This window comes from Hippoglossus hippoglossus, chromosome 5 (genome assembly GCF_009819705.1).
Source record: "Hippoglossus hippoglossus isolate fHipHip1 chromosome 5, fHipHip1.pri, whole genome shotgun sequence".
In the NCBI taxonomy this organism is placed as follows: domain Eukaryota; kingdom Metazoa; phylum Chordata; class Actinopteri; order Pleuronectiformes; family Pleuronectidae; genus Hippoglossus; species Hippoglossus hippoglossus.
The window spans coordinates 25,970,192-25,993,229 of record NC_047155.1 but is presented as its reverse complement, the minus strand read 5'-3'; the positions used below and the strand labels follow the sequence as shown (position 1 = coordinate 25,993,229).

At 41.3% G+C, this 23,038-nt stretch overlaps 3 protein-coding genes and 1 non-coding gene across 7 annotated transcripts in view; 2 read left to right on the top strand and 2 right to left on the bottom strand.

Annotated features, from left to right (window-relative positions):
• The first annotated feature begins 822 nt into the window (after window positions 1-822).
• Window positions 823-894, top strand: trnae-cuc. Its single transcript has one exon. It is a non-coding gene; the product is annotated as a tRNA-Glu (tRNA).
• Window positions 895-10,145: 9,251 nt separating this feature from the next.
• Window positions 10,146-12,852, top strand: svbp (small vasohibin binding protein). 3 transcript variants are annotated; one of them, XR_004613899.1, is made up of 4 exons: window positions 10,146-10,278; window positions 10,955-11,088; window positions 11,181-11,607; window positions 11,732-12,852. XR_004613899.1 is itself a non-coding variant. In XM_034586233.1 (4 exons), exons 2-3 carry the CDS (start codon window positions 10,975-10,977, stop codon window positions 11,265-11,267), a joined length of 201 nt encoding a protein of 66 aa, XP_034442124.1. In that variant the 5' UTR covers window positions 10,146-10,278; window positions 10,955-10,974; the 3' UTR covers window positions 11,268-11,276; window positions 12,055-12,852. The 3 variants fall into 3 exon arrangements, 2 of the variants coding, with proteins under 2 accessions (XP_034442124.1, XP_034442123.1); XM_034586233.1 differs by having other exon boundaries at window positions 11,181-11,276; window positions 12,055-12,852; XM_034586232.1 differs by having other exon boundaries at window positions 11,181-12,852.
• A 1,368-nt stretch (window positions 12,853-14,220) lies between these two features.
• Window positions 14,221-19,222, bottom strand: fbxo2 (F-box protein 2). The gene is made up of 6 exons (XM_034586206.1): window positions 19,073-19,222; window positions 18,102-18,167; window positions 17,697-17,823; window positions 16,647-16,739; window positions 16,422-16,560; window positions 14,221-15,662 (listed from the first exon to the last, which is right to left on the bottom strand). The coding sequence occupies exons 2-6, from the start codon at window positions 18,136-18,138 to the stop codon at window positions 15,528-15,530; spliced, it is 531 nt and encodes a 176-aa protein (XP_034442097.1). The 5' UTR covers window positions 18,139-18,167; window positions 19,073-19,222; the 3' UTR covers window positions 14,221-15,527.
• Window positions 19,223-20,899: 1,677 nt separating this feature from the next.
• The window catches only part of LOC117761661 (integrin alpha-5-like), a 43,775-nt gene continuing 41,636 nt past the window's right edge, over window positions 20,900-23,038 (bottom strand). Inside the window, exons 28-30 of one of the 2 annotated variants that reach the window (XM_034585753.1) lie at window positions 22,349-22,450; window positions 22,111-22,233; window positions 20,900-21,637 (exon numbers count right to left, since the gene is read on the bottom strand). In XM_034585753.1, coding sequence (XP_034441644.1) covers window positions 21,554-21,637; window positions 22,111-22,233; window positions 22,349-22,450 — 309 coding nt within the window. In that variant the 3' untranslated portion in view covers window positions 20,900-21,553. Of the gene's footprint in view, window positions 21,638-21,686; window positions 21,919-22,001; window positions 22,234-22,348; window positions 22,451-23,038 lie in introns of those variants that run through there. The other variant, XM_034585754.1, reaches the window with a different exon arrangement.

Below are 23,038 nucleotides of genomic sequence, written 5' to 3'. Positions count from 1 at the left end.
GTTTAAGCCTCAACTACTTCACACCTCTGCATACCTGGCCGACTGCTGTGGGTAATGAGGGTGCTTGTGCAATTGTCAGTTTATTAAAAAAGTTGTTGCTCCTCAACTGCGGCGTTGGAGAGGCGTGAGTGGAGGCAGTTGAAGAGGACGAGCAGACAAACTACAAAGCGGCACATCTCTGTAGGACAGATGGCTCACATACAGTAAAGGATGCAAACCCAAGCTAACATCTGACATTTTTGTGTACAAATGCAAAGTGTCCATAATGTGCTTTTGCATTGCTGGGTTATAATTTCTGTGTTATTAGTATCATTATCATGATTTGAATGCATTGACAGAGCAGTGTATGTTATATGGTTTTCAAGGACAATTACAGTTTCCAATTTGAATAATGAAAATGAAAACACTTTAATTACCTCCACCAAGGAAGTTACGTTTTCACATCTGTTTGCTTGCTGGTTGGTTTGTTAGCAAGCTAATGAAATTCCAAAATATATTTTGCAGGTTTGAACCAGTTAATGGAATTGGATCAGAACTATTAAATCAATCTTTCCACTCACAGTGCTTGGGTCTTGCTGAACATGGTATTCTAATATGAACATTGTCTTCTATGCTACTGAACCGTGTTGAACTTCATCTTCAGCAACAACATGTTAGAAAGCTCATACTAACGGTATGCTCTTCCATTCATAGTTCTACAGGATCACTAGTAGTGTTTCTGTGCAGTGCCACCACCACGAGAGGTAGTTGGTAGTAACTCAACTCCTGTTCCCTTCGGAGGCCAGAAATTTCTGACCAGGTGCCTTTGGATCATAGCAGTTGTCCCTGGTGGTCTAGTGGCTAGGATTCGGCGCTCTCACCGCCGCGGCCCGGGTTCGATTCCCGGTCAGGGAACATTATGGAACTTATTGTGTGTCAATTAAGATACAGAAATTAATCTGTGACATATTTTGGTACATGTGGAAAATGAGAGAGACAGATAGGAATGCAATGCATCTGAAAGCTGAAGAAGAGTTGTGTAAATCAGCTGCACATCAGATCAACAACCTTCTCAAAGGTTTACACAGATCAAATATGTGTCATGCAAACTCAAATGTTCCAATGATGAACAGAAAGTAGAGTGAGTGGAGAGAGAGAGTTTACTGTAACAAAAAAAAATACATTGATCATTGAAAGTCTCTTTGGTGGTTGACTCAGCATGTTTCAAACAAATAACTGTAAACCCGAAACCAAAGGTACAACCTCATCACTGCAGTATACAAACAATAAAAAATCAGTAAAGTAAATATTATGATGACAGTAAAGTTATACTTTTGTGGCATATTCATTCCTGGTGTACCATTTCAAATCCACCACGTCTTCAGCCTGGTTTGACGTGTGTATAATCGAAGGGGGGTGTGTGTCCACGCTCTGCAAAAGTAAACACAGTGGTGTGTTTGGCTGATCGCTGGCGTTTAGAGATTCTACTAAGTGGCACCTGGCCACTGCCAAAACAAACAAACCTGTGTGTGTGTTTGTGTGTGCGTGCGCATGTGCATGTGAGATGCATGTGTATCTGCATGCACACATGTGGGCGAGCGTGTTGCTGCTAAGTGCCACTGTGAGACGGCCAAAACAAACAGGTTTAATGAGAAGCAGCAGCTCTTGGGACAGAGAGAGAGAGAGAGAGAGAGAGAGAGAGAGAGAGAGAGATGGAGGAGACCCAGCCAGGCCAAACACACTGACCCTGCTGTCTCTCTCACACGGACTTAAAGGACACACTGTTCCCCTCGGTCCTCCTCCTATAGCCATCACCCTCATCAGCCTCACCCCTCTCTCTCCTCCAAGCTCCTTCCTGCCCCTGACTCTCACCCTCCCACTGACCGCTGAGGTGTGAGGGTGAAGGGGGTGAGAGGCGGAGGGAGTGCACGTGGGGCAGGGGGGTGTCCGAGGTGAGTGAATGCAATTAGAAGTAGATTTGCTGTGTGGGAAACACAGGGCAGTTATGCTGCAGTCTTTCTCTGCGCTGGCTCAGCAGCTGTTAGAGAAAAGAAAGAACATGAGAACATGCCTCAATGAGTCAGACGATGAAATGTACTGACTAACCCACAAAGCCACAAGATCTCAGGCCATTTTAATACACATATATCACATTTAAGGATTGATAAGTTACAAAGAACAAAAGACCTTGTGATGTTGTTGGAACTCACTGGTTTCCACAGAGGTTTATTAAAGGAGCTACTGTATATATAAATTATTATTATAATCTGTACATGAGCCATGCAGTCAAGGAAAAGTTATTGCTGTCTTCTTTATATAATGTTGCACTGTCGTGGTTTTCTAGAGCAGGAACTGACTGACATTTCTGGAGTGTTTCATGACGGCCGTCAGAGTGAATCTGTCAGTGTCACATTGTCAGCTTTGTGAAGTGAAGTAGTTGGAAATTGCTCCGCAGAGAACATTTTGGTGTTCTCACAGATGTGAGCTTTGTCTGTAGACAGTTTTCAGACGTGACCTGTGGAGGATCTCCAGAGAGTTGGGTCTGGACTTTCTCCGCAGTGCACATGATCAACGGTTCTCTGCTCAGACGTGTTCACAACAGCCACAAATAGTTGGCAGGATTCAGGTGAGGGGTGGTGCAGCAGGAAGAGCCACGATGTAACGTATTCATTACGCGACAAAGATCACATGATTTTGTTTACAGCACATCTACGCCGGCGTCTGACCTTATCACCACAAACTTGACATCTTGACATCTTCATCCATCTTCTTATACGCGTGTGACACCACTTTTTTACCCGAACATTCAATTCTATTCAAATCAATTTTATTTGTATAGCGCCAAATCATAATATACATTATCTCTACGCACTTTACATAGAAGGTCAAGACATAAAAAATTGTTCCCACAATGAGAAGCACTTTGGTGACTGTGGAGAGAAAACAACTCCCTTAATAACTGGAAGAAACCTCTAGAACCAGAATGAAAACATATTTGTTTTCTTTTAGTTTTTTTGTTTTCATTTTTTCATTTGTTGCGTGTTCGAAGATTCATCTGTCTGGGGCAATTTAGCGAGCAGGGGACAACTCGTTCTACCGTCCGAGGCACAGCCGCTCCTGTGTGAGCAGTGTTTCAATTTGTCCAGGTAAGATTATAAATAAGACATATTTGCCAGTTTAATGGAGTGTACATGGAATTTTCTGCATCCACTTTTGTGCTTGTTTTCTTGGGTTAGGCTCACACATCAACAAACATCATTAACAACCTTTAAGTCATCTTTTTTAGAGACACTCAAAAGAAATAAAAAATGACAACTGCAGTTGTTCGTATGCTTCATGTTTATCATGAAATGAGAGGGGGGTTCAATCTTTCAAAACTTCTATCAATAGCACAAGTGCTTTCAGTAGATATAAATATAGCATGTAAACTTATATATTTTTCTTTGCAATGATAACGAGGGGGGCAACTCTCTGTTACTCCAAGGATGAAGTTTTGACCTGAACTTATGTTAGGACCGGCTCACATGTTGTTTCCCTGAAGACTAAGGCCCTGTACACACCTGGTATTAACATGTGGTTTTTGTGATCCGATCACAAGTGGACAGCCCTAGCTACAGCTGTGAACGCACTCAGATCGGTTATAGATCCGTTCATTCCCGACCACATTCGGAGGTGGCCTGTGCCACATTTAACAGTGTGAACGCGAATGTACGCGAATGGACCGCCTACTCAACTGCCGTCCTCTGTGTGATTTGCTCTGCCATGAATTATCTGTTATTTTGATTTTTTCTTCTTCTCCTTTCTGCTTCCCACCATGCATTGCATCTTTGCAATAGGAAATTATGTGTTTATTTGCATATAGCTCAGGGAAGTGAGATCTGATTTAAGATCTGATCACAAGACGCATCTGGGCCCACATTTTAATGCCAGGTGTGAACGCCAGTCTCATATGTGGCTCAGGACACATCTGCGGTCACATGCGGGTTCAACTTTACCCAGAACTGCTCTGCACATCAAAGTCCATTCAATATATTGTGGGATGTTTTTCTTTCAGGAGAGAGCAGCCACATTAACATCCTCTTTCTCTTTCTCACTTTGCCCCATCACCCAATGGAAGTGTGTCTTTAGCCCTTTCCTCACACCTCCTCACCACACGTCTCAGCCGATACTGCTGAGGTGCCAGTGACCACAGCTACCGGTCGCTGTATGAATATGAATTTGAAGCAGAGTGGTGTTAAGAAGGCATAAAATCATTCCCGGCATCAAAATAGGAACATACTGGCAGGGTTCATAGTGTGTTTGTGTGTGCGTGTGCATGCGCTACATTACCCACACTGACCCCTGCTTGTCAGGTCACATCCTGTCCATATCTTTTTTTTGTTGTTTTTTGCTAGTTGCTGTTTGCTTTGGCGGGTGCAGGTCTATTGGGGTTCAGGTGTGAAGAGAGCAACAGAGTGTGTTCGCATTTTGGTGCCTGAGTGTGTGTGTGCGTTTATGAAGGTCTTTGTGTGTGCGTGTACAGTAAGCGTATGTTTGTAGATGCGTGTGTGTCCAGTTATTTTAGGCACAGTCACCATGGTGGTTTATTTTTAGTCCTGAAAGACTTTGTGTGTGTGTGAATATGCACATGACTATGGGGATTTGTACACATCATGCTTGCGTGTGTGTGTGTGCTGTGTATGTATGCATGTGTGTTTTTTGGCAGTGGACAGGCGAGCAGGATTAGGAGGTTGTGGTAAGTTTGTGTGTTCAGGGCCGCTGGTGTGAAAGAGCAGTCAGAGCTGTGCTTCCCCTGGAGAGAGGCAGTTTAATTTAGAAGAACAAGGCTCCTAACACACACTTGTGCCGCTGCCGTCTCCTTGGCTCGTCTCTCCACACCTCATCCATCCCCTCTCCAGCGCTCTCTGCCACTCTATAAAACTTTATCCATCTCTCCATCTTGTCTTCCCTTACTTCTTAACCTTTTCATCTCTTTTCCTCCTCACTCTCTTGCTCTGACTTGACACTTAATCCTCTCAACTAATTTGTTAGGTTTTTATCATGTAGGTTAATATAGTGAAGCTCTGTTTGTGTGTGTGTGTGTGTGTGTGTGTGTGTGTGTGTGTGTGTGTGTGTGTGTGTGTGTGTGTGTGTGTGTGTGTGTTTGTGTAAGTGTGTGTGTGTGTGTGTGTGTGTGTGTGTGTGTGTGTGTGTGTTTGTGTTGCATGGTGAATCATAAATCCTCAGAGCAGCATCTTAAGATAATTTTTATTTGTCCATCCTCTAGTGTGTTATATAGATTTTTGTGTGTATCTAAAAGGTCAGCAATGTAAAAACGGCCCCAGTAGAGTGAACTCCTCACCCTAAAGAAAACACTGAAGCTCCTGAAACCCCTTGTCACTAGTCCAGCTGATACTTCTGCATCACTGTGACATCACATGACATCACTATGACCCACACCTAATGGCTAGAGCTGTCCATTTTGCCGAATTTGACATGACACACAATTTGTTTGATTCGCTCAGGACGGCTTTGCTTACTAGCGTCCTCCATTTTCGTAGCAAAACAACGTAACATCACTGGCTTTTTACTGATTTGTCCCCCCCCCCCGTTGGTACAACAATATCAATGTGATGCATATCAGACTCTGATGAGTGTATGATGAATCATAGGTACAACAATGTAAATAGAGAACGGTCTAAGAGAGCAGTGGCAGGTCATCAGCATCACCTATTGCCAGAAAATACAGAAAAAATAAATAAACATGCAGTGGAAACAGGGCAGGAAACCACAAAAAGATGGAGGAGAAATTGTTTTTCCTAAAGTTGAAAATGAAGCCAGTGGACTCTGCATCTGGCTGCTTTATAGACGTGGTTCGTAGCAGCAGTCACACTGTAAAATGTTGATCCTAAATATCTGACACTGTCAACATTTTGTCACAGCCCGTCTTTGGTCACTAATGCTCCAATTGTCAGTACAATCGAGGAGCACAGTTCTGTATCGAAGACCAAAGATTTAACCATGTTTCTCTCACAACCGTCACCACCATGAGGTGCGATAGTAGGAATGAGAGGTTAAAGGACTCCTGACGATGGACCCCTCAGAATCCTACAGAGATGATGAAGGAAAGGAAAAAAGAGAGAATGGAGTGTGTGTGTCTGTGTGTGTGTGTGTGTGTGGGGGAATAGGGGCACCAGAATAGGGGCAGTTGAGTTGTGGTCCTGCACCTGAGACTCTGCTGGACATCTTCAGTCTCTGAAAGGCAAACACATCCGTCTGAATGGGCCTTTATATTGGGACATAGATAATCTTGTGCATATGATGCTTTTGGAAATAGGAGGTTCATGGTCAGATGTTCGGAGCACAAGGCACAAGACATGTTGAATAATTTCAGTTATATACTGTCTGTCACCAGAATATGATCCTTAATCCTAAATTAAATGACCTGGAGAACATTAGCTGCTTCACAGTGATTTATAAAGGTCTGAGAGTAAGACAGTTTAAACCCAAAGGTTAGCCAGTGTGTTTCGGAAAAGAAAAGTGTACAGCTGGAGGAATTTCGTCAGCAATGCTTTATTGAACTGCTAGGTTTTTCCAGAGGACTCTGCAGAACGTCCATGGTGACAGTGACATTCATGTAAGATAGTGAACAAGCCATTATCCTATTGGTTATCCGTTATCCCTATGAGCTGTGTTAAAGACAGTTCAGAAATGTACATTTTTTTATATCAGAAAATAGATGTCAACCTAAAGTTTGCCTCTTGATATGAGCGATAGGCCTCTACATGAACATTCAAGTTTCTGACTCAGTTATACTTGTGTGTTGTTGTCTTTGCTCTTCTTACTGGTTGTAAGTGTGTAGTGGTTCTGTGCACCAATCACGGCTCAGTAACTTTAGAAACTTGATGTGATGACGGTTGTGGTGCTTGTTGGCATCTCTCCATCTGATCTGATCATACCACATCCACATGGTCCCAGTGAGTTTTTCAGAGTTTAACTTGTAACATTTCTCATGAGAACGTTTTGTTTGCAACTTTAACAACAAAGTCATTTATTTTTGAACTCCTTAAGGAATCTTCAGGGGATTTAAATGGATATCTGACAGTAGCACTGAGCTTGTGTATTGTGAATGACCCAGGGAAGTGCAGTGGCAGATTGTGTCAATACTCAACAGATCTCTGAAATAGCCAACATGCAATTAATGAAAAAATAACACCAGTTCAGTAAATCATTCCAACTTATATATGAACCACAGACATGAACTGTAATAAAACAAATGCAGTTTCATTTTATAAAAAACATTGAAGATAAAATCTTCATTGCAGATGAACCAGGTAAGATGAACACAAAGCTTTCTGTGTCATGACATTGTAACTTCAATCTGAACCATAGACTGTTTATAAAAAGCTCTGCACAAAACATCCAGGACAAACAATAAAAAGACTCACTAATGACTAGGAATAATTCTGAAGTAGCTCTAGAGCATTAACACAGGACAAGCAAGCAGGCAGGTTTACATCGGGCCCTGCACTATAGTTATCAGACAATAAATTCACCATTTCTCATGAAAAAGGTTCATCTCTAACCCTCCACTGTAATGTCTCTGAACTGCTCCGTCATAAATGCAGCACATATATGCAGCCAGTGTTAAATCTGCTTCTGAGCTCCTCTAACATCATCTTTACAATATTAACATCTCAGCAGGTTCATTGTGGAGCCGTGCAGCCGTGCAGCCGTGCAGCCGTGCTCCACCTTCTTCCTGTGATTTGCTGCTAAGTTTGGTTCTGTCATTACTGCGGCTGTTTGTGCTTTGCTCTTCCCAGAAATCACTTGTCAATCAGACAGTGTGGTCAGCGCTGTGACGTCTTTCACCCTGGATTTTCTGTGGGTGGCACACGTCTCTGACAGCTGACAACTCACTAACTGCCCGGTTTGCCGACTGTTTCATTCAAATAAACCAAAACTACATGACACACACCACGTCCTTTCGGTTTTGGGTATTTTTCCCGCAACTCTCTCGGCTCTGGAGGTTCATGACAGATCATTTCAAATATTTCATCAGCTACAACTGAGTCAGAACAACTTGTGTGTCACATTTACTGCTGACAGGAATCAGCATTAAATCATTGTTACTTTCATTCCTGGAAATACAACTTTTAGAAGCAGTGCTTTCAACCAAACACACAGATATGTGAGTTCAGCAGCACATTCAACCTCAGCTGGTGATTTCCAGGCTTTTCACGTGTGTTTTTCCTTTATGCTGCTATGTGCATATGGAGCAGCAGGTCTGGCTGTTGTCTGCAGCGTTCAGCTGAAGTTGTTCTTGGCAGGATATTATTCCAGGGGAGAGCGCTCTCCTGTAGTTGGAGGATAAATCCAGGTAAACCGTTGGTATGCCACGCGATAAATCTCTGTGGTGTAGCTGCTGCCAGAGGGCACACATGCACACATTCAGAGCTCAGGTTCACAACAACACGGGAGACTACCAGTGCTGTCAGGTAGCCTGGTCCGAGAGGACGGTTTCCTCACCTCGTATGTGAGAGTGTTCACTTATTCTGTCCTCTCATAATGACTGTTTTTGTTTCGGAGGTGATAAATGTGTCCTGGACCACCCTTCAACTTGTGTCAGGCTCACTCCTCACCCAACTGATTTATGCACTGCAGAGGAGCCCTGAGGGGGCAGTGTGTGCAGTATGTATGTGTGTGTGTGTGCATATATATGGTGTGAGTATTCACTATCAGCTATGAGCTCTAAATCAAGAGTGAATATACAGGGAAGCTGTTTGATTGTTTAAACATTATTATTTTCCGTCCTTTAATCAGCAGTCAGGGGTTCAGACCAAAAATTTCAACAGGATTATTTCATTAGAGGCTCTGCTTTCAATCTTCTCTTCTTTTCATATGAACCTTACAACATTAGCTTATTGTTAAAAGATGTCCTATGTTAAGAATATTTGTGCTATTCAAAATACTCTAACATGTAGCTGATGTGTAACTGGACTGTTGGACAAGGGCGACATCTTGTGGTCAGACCTGGTTGGAGATGAACTGTAAAAACAGGGATAACTGGTAATGGTGATGCTGGTCAAATAGGTAAATCTAAATTTACTCCCATCTTCTTTTCTTCTGTGTGAAGACACTGACTGGACCCCTGCATAAACTCATCTCAGCCTCAGCTTTGAAGGAAATTACTGGATTATCCTTCCTCAGCTGCTTTTGTTGAGAGACTTCTAAAAGACATCTTTAACACCGGTGGTTGTTTTTTCCCATGTTGAGTGTGAGCATTAGCTGTTGCGACTAGATTCTAAACTTAGATAATGAATGAATCAGATACTCAGTAGAGCACGTACCTCGGCCAGGGACCAACAGTCCCCCTAAATTCAATCATACTGCACCAAATTACACAGATTTATATCAGTTCCCTAAATCTGCCTGATTTTTTTTTTTAGCGAGATCCATGAATTTGTAAAAATGAAAAATTGATGCCCTGTCTCCCTATGTTAAAGAATATTTTAAAGAAATTTGCTGGACCAGCCCCTTGGTCCAAATCTGAAATATGTAAAGGCTCTTCGCTGACCTCTTCGCTGACCCATGCTGCATCCTTCCACTAAGTTTTGTAGAAAACCGTTTGATTGTTTGAGTGTAACCTTGCTTACAAACAAACCAACAAACAGACAGGGGTAAAAAAATAAAAACTCCTTGGTGGAGGTAAACGTTACAACTTTTACATGGAACTCCAACCCTGGTTCACCTCACCAAGAGGAAAACAAGAGGGGAACCCGTTTGTTCATTTGAACAGTTGTTGCTCTTTATTATCTGTAAGTGGCTGAGTCTTGATATATTATTTAAATTCATATAGAAATCCTGTGAAATTAGGGTTCCTTTTTGTCATTCTACATTTATGGATGTGAGATCTACCAACTACCGTACAGAATCATTGGGTTTATAATGAATTCAATGTCTAATAAGAATTTTACCGTCAAATCTGACTTAGATAAGATTTACACAATGTTAGATGCTTCAATCGAGTCCAAAAATGTAGAAATGGATGCAATAGTAAAATGAGTGTGTCAAAGAATCTGGTTCGTCGTTGTAAAATGTACAAAACTGTTCAGCTAAATTGTCATTATAGGCAGAGGACGGGAAACGGAACCGGAACATTTATTCAGACGTTTCTTCTACTCGGACTTGTTTACTGGTGGCACGCTGGGAACAGCTGTTTTGATTCGGCTAAGCTAGTAGCTAGCTACAGTCAACTGACTGACTAACTTAAGTGAATTTAGTTTTTTATAATATCCCTCCAGCTCCTATATTTCCCAGGTACGTGCTCCATTATCTGGACTCATATGTTACAGTTACTGAGTTGTTTCTTTAAGAAATGCAAATGACAGTTAGCTAACATCAGCAAGTCAAACGTGAGCTAGCATCAACATTAGCTAACATTAGCAAGTCATTTAGACAGACTTCATTTGCTGACGTTAAACCTACCAGGATTAATATCAGACTTTTAGCAGCTGGCAAAATAGAAACAGATGTTTTGTAGCTTTGTAACGAAGCTACTTTATCACAGAAAATGTCGATTACAAATGTTATTGTTGCTAATAAACATGTTGCGTCCCTAACGTTACCATCGGTCTGTTTCTCAGTGTGATAATAACGGTTGAGCTTGAGGAATGTAGCCTCACCGTCAATAAGATAAACTTAAACCTATTTCTAAATGTGTTCACATTAAGACTGAAGACTAATGAACTGTTTCATGTTCTTCACACCTCAACCACACAGAGCGTCACTTATTTAAAGGGATTATAGCCACGTTCAGATGTTGTTCATGTGTGTGTGTGTGTCGAGTTGTTATACTCTGATCAAGGGGCGTTGCTGATCACTTGTATGTTGCACTTAAGTAGGAACTCAATGTTGTTGCTGGTGGTTTGTGTTATAACTGAGTCAGTCTGTGAGACTGTGTCAAAAAATATCAAGTTCTCTTGAATCTCCTCAGGTTGATCGAGGCCTGTTGCCATGGAGCCCGCCTGCCGCAAGGACAAGCCAAAGCTGAACATGACCCCGACCAGAGGAGACCGAGCCAGGCAGAAGTCTGCACAGCAAGAGCTCAAACAGAGACAGAGAGCAGAGGTGACCAACTTCATCACTACTCCACATTTCTTTTCAAACCTGATCTGATGTCCAAGTTAAATACTTAACATTGCCCCCGTCTTTATTTTCAGATCTATGCCTTGAACAAGGTGATGACAGAGTTGGAGCAGCAGCAGTTCGAGGCCTTCTGCAAACAGATGCAGTCACAGGGAGAATAGAGAGTCCTGCCTGCTCTGTCTTTGTCCTTCACCTGGACAAGGTCACCTGGAACCATCCGAAAACACAACATACACTGTTACATACACACTTGAGTCGTTTTCAGACATTTTCTCCGCTCAGACATGTTCTCAACAACACAGACATCTCTGCAGTGTTCAGGTGAGGGGTGGCACAGCATTCAGAGGCAGGATGCAACGTATTGATTGCTCTATGGAAATCACATATTTTGGTTTACTGCATATCCACACCAGCTTCAGCCCTTATCACCAAAGGCTTTCTAGACATCTTAATCAGTGTGGCACCACTTTTTTATTCTGAGATATTTATATATACTTTTTTGTTTTTTCAGTTTTGTGTCCGTTTTGTGTCCGTTGCGGAATCCGGATAATCTCCTGCTGTTTTCTCACATGGGCTCATGTGGACATTAGCGTTATTATAGTTTTTACTAGGGAGCTGGCAAGAGAAACTCCGGAGAAAGTCTCATTCGGACATTTGTCATTATCCGGAGTTCAGTGCCTGATATCTGAAAGTTGCTTTACATTTCCATGCTGATATTTGGTTAGATTTAATACTGTTTGTACTTCCCGAGAAGAGTTCAAAACAGTCCTCTTTGTCCCTGATGTGTTTGTGACCCGAGTCCATAATAAGAGCAGGAAGCAGAGTTTCATATTTCCTACAGACACGTCAAGTCACTGACATTTATTTTCCTTAAATATCAACCTTTGTAGCATTGAAACAATGTAACTCAGGCAACGGAGTTTTTGTACCGTTTTTTTTCTTTTCACTTGTGTCCACATTCACATTTAAATGTTATATAGGTCAAATGCTCATATTCACTTGAATTGAAATCACTCAAGACACCACAGTGTTGATAACAAAGGAATGGGCCAGTTAAAAGTTCCTTCTTTGTAGATAGAACTAAGATCTATTTTAGTATTTTGAGTACTTGGATAATGTTACATTTCATGAGTTTGCTCAACATGAGCATCCAACTCAAGTCCTTGTTGTCATCCATTTGAATACGTTTTGTCCCTTTGTCTCTGTTTATAAGTTATTACCACAAGCAGTGTTTGAAAGTTGTAGTCTGTGACCTTTATCTCTGAGGCTGCAGTCTGTGACTACATTGCCCACAGCATTACATCTAAATTGTTTTTGTGTTTTTGTTGTTCTTTTGACGTGCTAGACTTTTTAACATGGGCCATGATAAATAAACATATTACACTAAACTGAAAAAAACTGGTCACCACAGCTAGTGTTGAAAGACTGCATTTCACAGCCGCTGGTTGTAAGAGTGAGTGGCTGAACTTAAGCTAATTTACTGATTCATAAGCATGTAGCTTTAAACTAAACAGTGCCCTTAATTTGTCGAGTGAGTAAATGGTGCTTGTCAGTGATGTGCAATGCCAACTGGCCTGTATATGAATTTTTTTATTGGGTTGTATTGTCACTTACAAGTTTGCAATCAAACCTTTATTTATGGCTGAAGTTAGTATTTATATTATGTAACACAGTATGTCAGCCACTTGAGAATGAGTTATACAGTTTTAATGAAATGAATGAAAATAAAAGTGAGTTTTTTAAAAATGGCTGTTCTTATTTGATAGTGTCTACATGTTGCATATATGTTGAATCTGAAACTCTTGCGACATTTAAATATAATATGAATTGTCATCCAGTGAACTTGATTCTTTAAACACAGTTTAAGGGTTGATTTATTGATCCTTGATGAAGTTATCTTGAGTATCACTATACACACCTATTTTGAAATAATAGCTATACATGAGTAAATGTTCTAATTATAATTTGGTTAAATTAGCCTTACACTGTTGACAGAAACTTTCTGACCATTAATCTTTAACTTTACTAACTTCTTTTATTCTCTGTCTGGCCTAGTTTCTATAGACATTTTGCCAACATGTGCCAGGCCTCACATTAAGGTCGGTTTCATATCGCAGCCTTTTTATTCTTCATAACAACTCAGAGTTAGACTGCTCCTAGTGTCAATTATCATATTTCCCATTTAGTCGTTGACTCAAAAGTGTCTGACAATGTGCAGCAGAACTCTGGAAGTACTAGTAATTGTTCCCTGGAAAATCAGTGAAAATGTAAAAAAGACAACAAAAAACTAATGTGCAATGTTAAAGAAAGTGGTAAAACATTCATGGATCTGCACCAATGATTATGTTTCAGGATCTTCCCTGAACCATATTGCATACTTCTACCAACTCTGATGTTAAGCTGTCGAGTAGTTTTTGCATAATCTTAACAACAAATAAACGGACAAGGGTGAAAACATGACCACCTTAGTGGAGGTAAACAGGGGGAGACTTTAAATATTGGTGCAAACTCAGGATCCGAATTCAGTGTTTCTTAAAAACTGACTAGATATCATGTGAATTAGGTGAGACTTTTTGAAAACATCCAGAGATCAACAGTTTCAGAAACACTCAAACTGAGTGTCACAATTACGTCACTGAGCTCGTATAAGTTGTTCTTCATTCAGATGTTTCATGTGAACATTAACTGAAGCTCCTGACCTGTTTCTGCTGGATTCCATACATTGCGTTATGAACTTACATCCGCTCTCATTAGGCGCCGGCCAAATGAGAGTGGAGGATGTTGGAGGAGGATGTTGGAGGCGGCGCCGCCCAATTCCCCTGTATTAACCAGCCGCCACTGATAAACAGTGTATGGTGAACAAAAGATGGAGTCTTGGCCCACATATCCCATGTCTACACCAGAAGCCCCAAAATATTGGCCATTGCCACAAGAGGCTAAATCATCATCAGACAAAGCCGATGGGCTCCAAAGGTGAGTTAGTAAAAACTGTGTCCAAATCAAATCTCCCACCGTCTTCCACCTTCCACCTACAATCTGACGTCATTTTATTCAGTTGATTAGATCCTAATATACAAATTTTACTTGATTAAACAGAAAGTACAGTAGACGGCAATTTATTTCATTATTTTAATTCATATTTGACTGATTACAACGTCCAGTCATGTGGTTTAGCCCCAGCATATGTCACCGTGCAGAGGTAGTAGTTCAGTTATAGATCAGGATTTATGACTATGTTGTAAGCAATAGTTTTAAGGTAAGTAAAGCCAAGCTGTCACCGTGACAGTGTTCTGTGGTGATTCATAGTCATAGATTAGTAACTAAAGTCTTCATAGCAGCTGCATGTTTCCACTGCATGAGCAGCGACATAAGGTGGATTCAGAGAGTTTTCAGACCTTTCACTCTTTTAAACTAATAAAATAAATGTTTACCCATCAATCTACACTCAATGATCCACAGTGATATAATGAGAACATGTTTTAAGAAGATCCTTTAGCAGCCATTGCAAATTCAAATTTGGTGGAAGTGCTTTGTACAGATGGATTTAGGGCTGTTTATCCCATTCTTCTCTGCAGATCCTCTGAGGCTCCATCAGATTGAAGAGGATGTGTGTGAACTAACGTATCAAACTCTCTCCACAAAGGTTCTATGGAGTTTGAGTCTGGACTTTATCTAGGCCACAGCCAGAGACGTGTCCTGAATCCCTTGTGTTGTCTAGGTAACATGCCCCCGGGCACTGTTGAATGGGGAAATCCCCTCTATTCTGACCAGTCTCTGTGTCCCTGCTGCTAAGAACCTCCTCCAAAACGTGACACTACCACCAGGTTCTCTCAAATTTCACAATTATTGTGGTCAGTGTGCTGCTGGAAACACTCAAACCTCTGCCGTATGTTTACTGGGGGTCTACAGAGAGTTCATTGGAATTGACTCGGTTTTTGTTCTGAAATGCAGTGCGAGTTGTGGGACCTTATAGACACGTGCTTTTCCAATTTACAGTATATCCAGTCAATTCAGTTTATCCACAGGTGCATTCAATGTCTGGACACAACTCCAGGTCAATTAAAGCTGCACCTGACCACAGTATTTAGTGTCACAGCAAAGGGCCTGACTACTTTTGCAATTGAGGCATTTCAGTTTTTTTAATTTGCAGGAATGTATGATTCACAAAAAAAAAAAATGGTTTAAAATGAAATCTACAAAACTATAAAATGTGCAAAAAGTGAAGGGGTCTGAATAATCTCTGAAGCCACTGTGCAGTGGTGAAAGCTACAGTAGGTGCATAAGGCAAAGCTGGTCCTCTTGAACCCTTGAACCCTTCACTCTGTGCCCTGATATATCCCCCTGCCTCCCTTCCCTCTTTATCTTTCAGCGTTATCTTCTCTTTATTTCCCTTCTCCTCCCTCTCTTCTTTTTTTTTCCAATTAGACTTCAACGGTAACAGAGCTCCCAGTGACCCGCACTCCAAACCAGCCGTTCCAGAACTTGGCGTCTTGTCCTCCATGTTCAAAGGAGATGTGGCGCAGTCCGGGGCCATACTCAGAAAATTTGTTGTTGATCTGAGGTTCAAACAGAGAGGGGACAAAAAGCAAGTCACCAAGGTGATATGCCCCTGATGACGTGCCCACTGAACCTGTCAAGACCTCGCTACTGCCCTGACCTTTAATGGGGCATTGCATCGTGCATGCGTGTTGCGTTATTTTCTCCGGATGTGCACAACCTACGCTCCAAATGGATGCAGGACACATGAAGCAGCCCTCTTATGTACACTTCGCATAGTTAACAGCAAGTATATTCCGACCACTTTGGGTTAGTCAAATAGTAACAACGGTTTAAGGTTAAAGTGAGTCTTCAGAAAACCAATGTTAAACAAGTAATGTCCTCTGAAGTCATGGAGACTATGTGTGCCTGTGTGTGTGTGTGTGTGTGTGTGTGTGTGTGTGTGTGTGTGTGTGTGTGTGTGTGTGTGTGTGTGTGTGTGTGTGTGTGTGTGTGGTGTGTGCGTGCGTGTGTACAGCTATCTTTGTGAGGACCAGACATTTCGGAAAAGTGAGGACATTTAAGCTGGTTCTCACTTTGTGACACCCCCCCTTTAATGGACTGTTTGGGGGTTAAGACGTTTTAGGGTTAGGGTTGGTATTAGGTTAGGTTAGGTTAGGTTAAGGTTGAGGGTTGAGGGTTGGGTTGGGGTTAGGCATTTAGTTTGGATGGTTAGGGTTAGGGTAAGGGGCTAGGGAATGCATTATGCCAATCAGTTTCCTCACTAAGATAGCTGTACAAACGTGTGGCTCTGTGTTAGTGTGTGTGTGTCTGTGTACCTGTCTCCACGAGCAGTCATCACTGTCGGGGTCGAGAATCGCCGGCTCAGGTTTAAACTCCTGCAAGACCTCGTGATTCTCATCCAGCAGAGACACGGTCATTTGGTAGGTGCAGCCGCAGTCTGTCCTCCCACAGTACCTGCAGGATGAGCTTCAACATTAACCAGTGATGCTCCACACTTATCCACTGTGTCCACATGCATTCTCAGTCCACCTCTGTCTCACCAGTCTTCCACTTTGACGGCAGGCTGAGCGTCCAGCTGCTCACAGGAGTAACCCTCTGCCAACAAGTCGATCACCTGCCTCTTCAGACACAGCCTGGGACACACAAACCGTGATGCTTTTGTTTGGGATTGATGAAAACAGTCACTCACTCACTTTCATATGGACATACTCACACATATATATATATCAATGTAAAGTAAATAGAAGATACTACTGTGTGTAACATGATTTTTATTATGGGGCTACTTGACTTTTGTATTGTCCAAATATACAATTAAAAAGACAACAATAATAATGATAAAATAAATAGGGTCAGTTTTTGTGGTGAAAAGTCCAATACCCAATTATTTCTCCATTTGTGAAGACTTAATAACTCTATCTTCAGGCACATACTCCTGGTTTTATTTTGAAACTCCCTCTTCTCATGGACATGTTATGTGAAACATAATTAAGTGTTTCAAAGAACAAATCTTTAACACTGACAAAAAAAAAATCTGTTTTTATCAAGTTGTTTTCTTTTAGCTCAAATAATCTGATCGATGAATGTTTATTGCTTCGATATCTTGTTTTTTTATTTAACTTCCCTATTCCATTTAAAACCATCCAAACCATCCATACTTTTACTGATAAACTTAAGTAAAGTCTGAAATGAAAATATATTTAAATCGTATCATAATAATGATGGAAATATTTTTCATTAATAGTGTCATAGATCTATTCCAAGCTGTCAAAAAAGATCTCATAAGTTTTCTACAAGCAGCTTATTATAGCCCATAGTTATTATTGTTAGGGCACCTCTCGAGGGTGTATTCATGGAATCAGAATCGGGTTTTATTGCCAAGCAGATTTACACATACAAGGAATTTGGTGTGGTATGTTTGTGCAAGTATTAATATAAAAAAATGTGAAAAATTAAATTAAGTACCAGAGGAGGGATTGTGCAATAAAAAGGTTTTAAATAAACACTAGAGACTGGATGGTGCAAAGTGTGGCAAACTCTAACCTTAAGGAGGTATAGCCAAACCTAACCCAAACCTGATAACCACTCACTCAAATGAGGTCGCAAAGTACTTGGTCACTCCATCATTGCAGAAGTCGTGGCCACAGTCTCCTGGCATGTCTTCCACCGTCCACTGGTTTCCACCGTTCTCCGTCAGCTCCCAGAATTCCAGCTGTTCTGGGAGGGGAAATGCAAAGTCTCACGCTGCCAATAGTAGTATGATGTATTTTCTACTGTGTATACTTAGAGTCATGTTCAATTACAAGGGGAGGTTTGATTAAGTTTGACCAGCAAGGGAAGACCAAGACCAAGACCAAGACCAGAACTATCTATCTAAAATATAAAAATTATACTTAAGGATAGTGAAAGCTCACTCATGACTTTAGAAATAGTCCACATACTAAATCAACCAGTTACATAGTTGCTGATCCTCTCTAAATAAAATGACACCTTACCTTCCCCACTGGGATTCTTCAGAAGGTTTCTGGCCATGATTACAGCTCATACAGAGAAGGCAGGACCTGTACACGTAAAATAAGGAAAGTGCAAATTGGATCAGTACATGTGTTCACTCCAGTTTCTATCAGGCTGTCTGGACGAATCAGCTCACAGCTCAAATCCAACTGAAATGTTTGCAGTGTTTAGTAGAGTTGGAAACAAACGACTGTGGGTTTGATTGGTGAGGCTGATGACGGTCCCCCAGGGTTGAGTAGGTTAAAAATAAAACCAGGGCTGAGTCATCGCCCTTCATTCCAAACCCAAACACCATAATACCCAGTCTGCTGACTCACAGCACCGCAGCTGGGGCCAAAGCCTCCCTGTGTCCATCCTGAATAGGAGGCATCACAAAGGATCAACCATCAGAAATCATCCAGCAGGAAAACAACCTGGACTGGCACATTGGTATAGGAACGACGGTTCAAGGGGCTAGTTTCATTTTACTACTTAGGGAGTGGTAGTGACTATAGTTGTGTTTTATTTACATTTTTTCTAACCACTATTGTCCCATGTAGCTCATTTATACCATATCAGAAAGAAACCTGATGACAAATGTTCCTTGTAGGTTTCTCCTGAGTCTGTGCCATAATGTTGGTGTTCTTCTGGGTCAGTCATAACACAAGCAATGATACAGTAGCTACTGTAAAAAGGGGAATTATCAGTTTGAACTAAAGCTATATTTTACCAGAGGCATAGAAAACAGATTTGTGTGTGTTAAACACTTTGCTGCATATTCCCTGCACCCTCTGCATTTCACTGCTCATCCTGGCTCCAAACACAAACAGCTGAGTCATCTGCCCCTGCAGACTCTTGTATTGCATTACAGACACACGAGATTACAGTGCATGCACAACAGTGTCCTGCTCTACTGTAAATGACACGTTCAACTCTGTTTAATCACATACGACAGAAGGAAAGTGTTACTCACAGCCGAGTGAAAGCAAGTGCAGTCGTCTGTTTCTTCTATCCCTTTCTAGGATCGACACTTGTGCTCCTCTCCAGAGTTGCAGCCATGTGATGGTGGCTTATATAACCAGGGAGCGCACACACACACGTACAGAGAGGGGGGGGAGGGGGGGGGGGGAGGCATAAACACTCAGAGTTGGGAGGGAGCATCCATCCAGCGGAACTCAGCAGAACCACGCAAGCACACACTCAGCACAAATGTGGGTTAGAGCAAACACATCAATACCAACAGTAGGAGAAAACATCCAGGGCTCTTCCTAGGTAACCATGTTGTGAACATCTCTCTCTCTCTCTCTCTCTCTCTCTCTCTCTCTCTCTCTCTCTCTCTCTCTCTCTCTCTCCTGTTCCACCTGTGTGTTCAAACAGAACATGAAGAGAATTCTATCTTTGCATCGTTGATACAAATGTATCAACAAACGTATGCTTCTGCTTCTATGACGCTGTGGTGGCACCAGCCATCTTCTTTGGAGTGGTCTGAATCTCGACTGCTGACAGGAGGAAACTGGACGGTCTCTTGAGAAAAGGCCAGTGGAAGTAGTGGGACAGAGAATGAAAGCTAATCTATCATCTCTGATGGAGAACCAGTCACCCCCCCCCTGCAGGACACCATCACTGGGCAGCTCCTTCAGCATCATATTGATCAACCTAAGGGTCTGAAGGAGGTGTAATGCAGGTCACTTCTTCCTGCAGCTGTTAACCTGTAAAGGCAGCTCTGCTCCCAGTCGACCATGCACAAGTTTAATCTTGTAAAATAATTAATCTGTGCTATAATCATTTTCTATCAGGGCTATTTCAATTTCACACCCAATCATGTTACACTGTTTGTATCATGTTTGCATTGTATTGCATTGCATTATTTTCTCTGTTATATATTTCTTTGCGTTCATATTGTAAGCCTTGTTTATTACTTCTACTGATGTGTATTTTGACTGTCCCCTTTGCTACTGTAACACAACATATGTCCCCATAGTGGAACTAAAAGTCTTCTCTTCTCTCCTCTTATCTTATACTTCAGTTGGGTATTTCCATGTGAGAGGTGATTATTACCATACCTTCATACGTTTATCTGAAAGCTATGATAACATTTCAGATTAACATTTTACATAAGAACACATGACCAGCCTACATTGCAGTAAAGTACATGTTTAAATAGTGTATAAATTGTGTTAGTAAATCTTTCTCACATGGTTTCATTTACGCTCATTTCACAAAACGTTTGAAGAAAAGTCCAGAGCAACTTTGTTGTCGAACTCTGATATTTGACATCTGTCCCACTCAAACTTTCATTCTGACTGGTGACGTCTGTTTACATCACATAATATCCAGCACAGTTCAAATTGCAAAGGTTACAAATAGCAGCTAAAACACAAGCAGTTTATTCACGTTTTTCTCAAAGATGTGGTTTATAAGCAGAGATTCCTCAGCTCCAAAACATGCTCTCATCATTACTTCACTTGAATGTATCATCTTCATCGTGCTTCATCGTGCCATCGGGACACAAGAGATAAGTGAAAACTTGAAACCTCTGATATCTCCTGAATGCATCAGAAGACGTGCATGTACAGTGGTAGTAACATATGACACTTAAAGAGGGAAGTAATGAGGCATTAAACAACTTTGCTAGAGTTGAGAAATGCTAAATCTGAGATTGGAAAATGTTTATTTTTTAATTCCACTCCAGGTCTTTTTTATAAACCCAGTTTCAAAGACTCTAAATCAGAATTTAGAAAATTGTAATCTTTTTTATCTCAGTCTTCGAGGTCACTACCCACTGCCCATAGAATCAAGGTTTTTTGGATGGGTATACAAAATTAGGCTTTATTCTGGGCCACCACACCAACAGATCATAACACAATGAATACATTACATTACATTACAACAAACAAAATACCTCCCAATATGGGAGAGGAATGATTCAAGTAAAACATCGCAGTTTCACCAGGATTGTCCCTCAGACATTACAGTACAACACTCAACAATCAACAGGAAAAACACTGGGCCATAAATAACAAGTGGTGTATACATTGTACAAAAGCAGGAATTTCAAAAGATATTTAACACTTGGGCTGCAAACGTGGCTTCCAATACAATTTTTTCCGGTTAAAGGAATTCTGTAGCGTTAGTGCCTTTGTTGGAGGTTTTCCTGTATTTGAGGAGGATTTTCCAAAGTAAAATTTTTCCACAGGGATTGGTGATGGAGATAGTCGGTGTTGTTTTCTTTTTCTCCAGAAGCTTCATAAATCTCGCTCCCAAAAGAGCAGTGCATATTCAACTGCGTCACCCTTGTAGTCATTAGTGCAGCACCAGACAGTTTGTATTCCAGTGATACAACTCCCATGATATCCCTTCATTAAATGGGTTGCCTGCTTATCCTTCTTTGTTTGGGAATGCGACGGTGATTCCAGTTCCTTGGAGCAGCTGCAGGGGAGGATCCGTCTTGGATCTAAGCTTCAGAGGACGCCTGGGGTTTGAGCTGGGCCTTCTCCATGGTCGTACCGTACGGATCTGACCTTTTAAAGAAGCCCATCTGGAGGGAAACAGAGGGAGATGCACATCAATCTGACAAATTCTGGAGGAGGAAATATTTTTAAAGGTTAATATTCCCCGTCTCTTTTAAAGGTTTTACTTTCATGAAGGTTCCTCTATGGTTTGTTATTTTGCTGAAGTCGAGAGTTTAGAAAACAGTCATTTCTGAGCACGGCTGGGTTATAATAGAAGAAGCTGATTTCAGTGTGGCAGACTGTATGTGTTTGTCACAGTGTCAAAGTCAAAGTGCAAATGCATGGACTCACTACCTGCAACATGTGTTTGTGTTTTTTTTCTTTATTCAAGACTGTTGTCTTTCAGAGAGCAGGATATTGATTTATAGTTTTATAGATTGTATTTTGGTCACTACAGGTACATCACCTTATTTACACAATACCTGAAGAGTAAGTTTTACCACATGCCAGTTATTTTATATTGTGATAGTATTCGTACTGCTATTCTTGAGTTTATTACCTTGTACAGTAGATATATGAGCAGGGAGAGTAACAGCAGCCCAGCGAACACAGCCAGGATGATGATCCACACTGGAACAGAGAATATACTGTCCGGCTTGTTCCACATCACGGCCGTCACCACCTGAACAACAGGAACCACAGTACTGAAATGAGCCTCCGCATACCTATTCACATGCAAACAAGTTTACAAGGTTTGTGAAATTATAAAATCGAATGAAAAGATCAGGTTTTGTTACCTTTTTGGATCCCGATGGCTTGGATTTTGGAAGAATAGAATAAGGCATACTTTCCACTTTGTAGTGAACAGAGCACTCCAGAATATACTGCTTATAAGACCTCTGTGGACAAGCAGAGCACAGTAGGACAAGTTTTTAAAGAGGCGTCGGTGTCTCACAGCTGATGATAGCTGATATTTTGTATCATATATTTAATGGGCAGATGTGACTCAGGAGGTAGAGGAGGGTTGTCCATGAACAAGAGGGTCGATGGTTCAATCCCCCAGTCCGTATTCTGAAGTGTCCATGGACAAGATACAACAAATTGTCCCTGATGACTGTGCCAACAGTGTATGAAAGTGATGGAAAAAGAACAGTGTATAGACGTGCTGCATGAATGTGTCTGTCTGTGGTTTTCAGAATGAATCAGGGGGCTTCCTTCCAGGACGTCAGCAGCAGGAAGAAACTCTGGTTTGTGATCAAACTGTTTAAACTAATTCCATTTTATACATTTACTTTAGCTTTATAGAGCTGATTGAGCAGTTTGGAAAACAATGTATACCCCTGCCCCCAAAAAAGGTCAGAATAATTTGTAATAATTTTCAAACATCAAATGTTCTACTGAGCAGTATTAGTGTCTTTGGGCAAAATTCTCAAGCCCAAATTGCCCCTGATGAATGTGCCACCAGTATGCGAATGTGATACAAAAAG

Excerpts from the sequence above, each read along its gene's own strand:
- svbp (XM_034586233.1), top strand. The coding sequence starts at position 10,975 with ATGGAGCCCGCCTGCCGCAAGGACAAGCCAAAGCTGAACATGACCCCG. Across the intron at positions 11,089-11,180 it reads AACAGAGACAGAGAGCAGAG|ATCTATGCCTTGAACAAGGT; the intron begins GTGACCAACTTC and ends CTTTATTTTCAG.
- fbxo2 (XM_034586206.1), bottom strand. The coding sequence starts at position 18,138 with ATGGCCAGAAACCTTCTGAAGAATCCCAGTGGGGAAG. Across the intron at positions 16,561-16,646 it reads GCCGTCAAAGTGGAAGACTG|GTACTGTGGGAGGACAGACT; the intron begins GTGAGACAGAGG and ends CTCATCCTGCAG. Across the intron at positions 15,663-16,421 it reads ATGACTGCTCGTGGAGACAG|ATCAACAACAAATTTTCTGA; the intron begins GTACACAGACAC and ends TTTGAACCTCAG.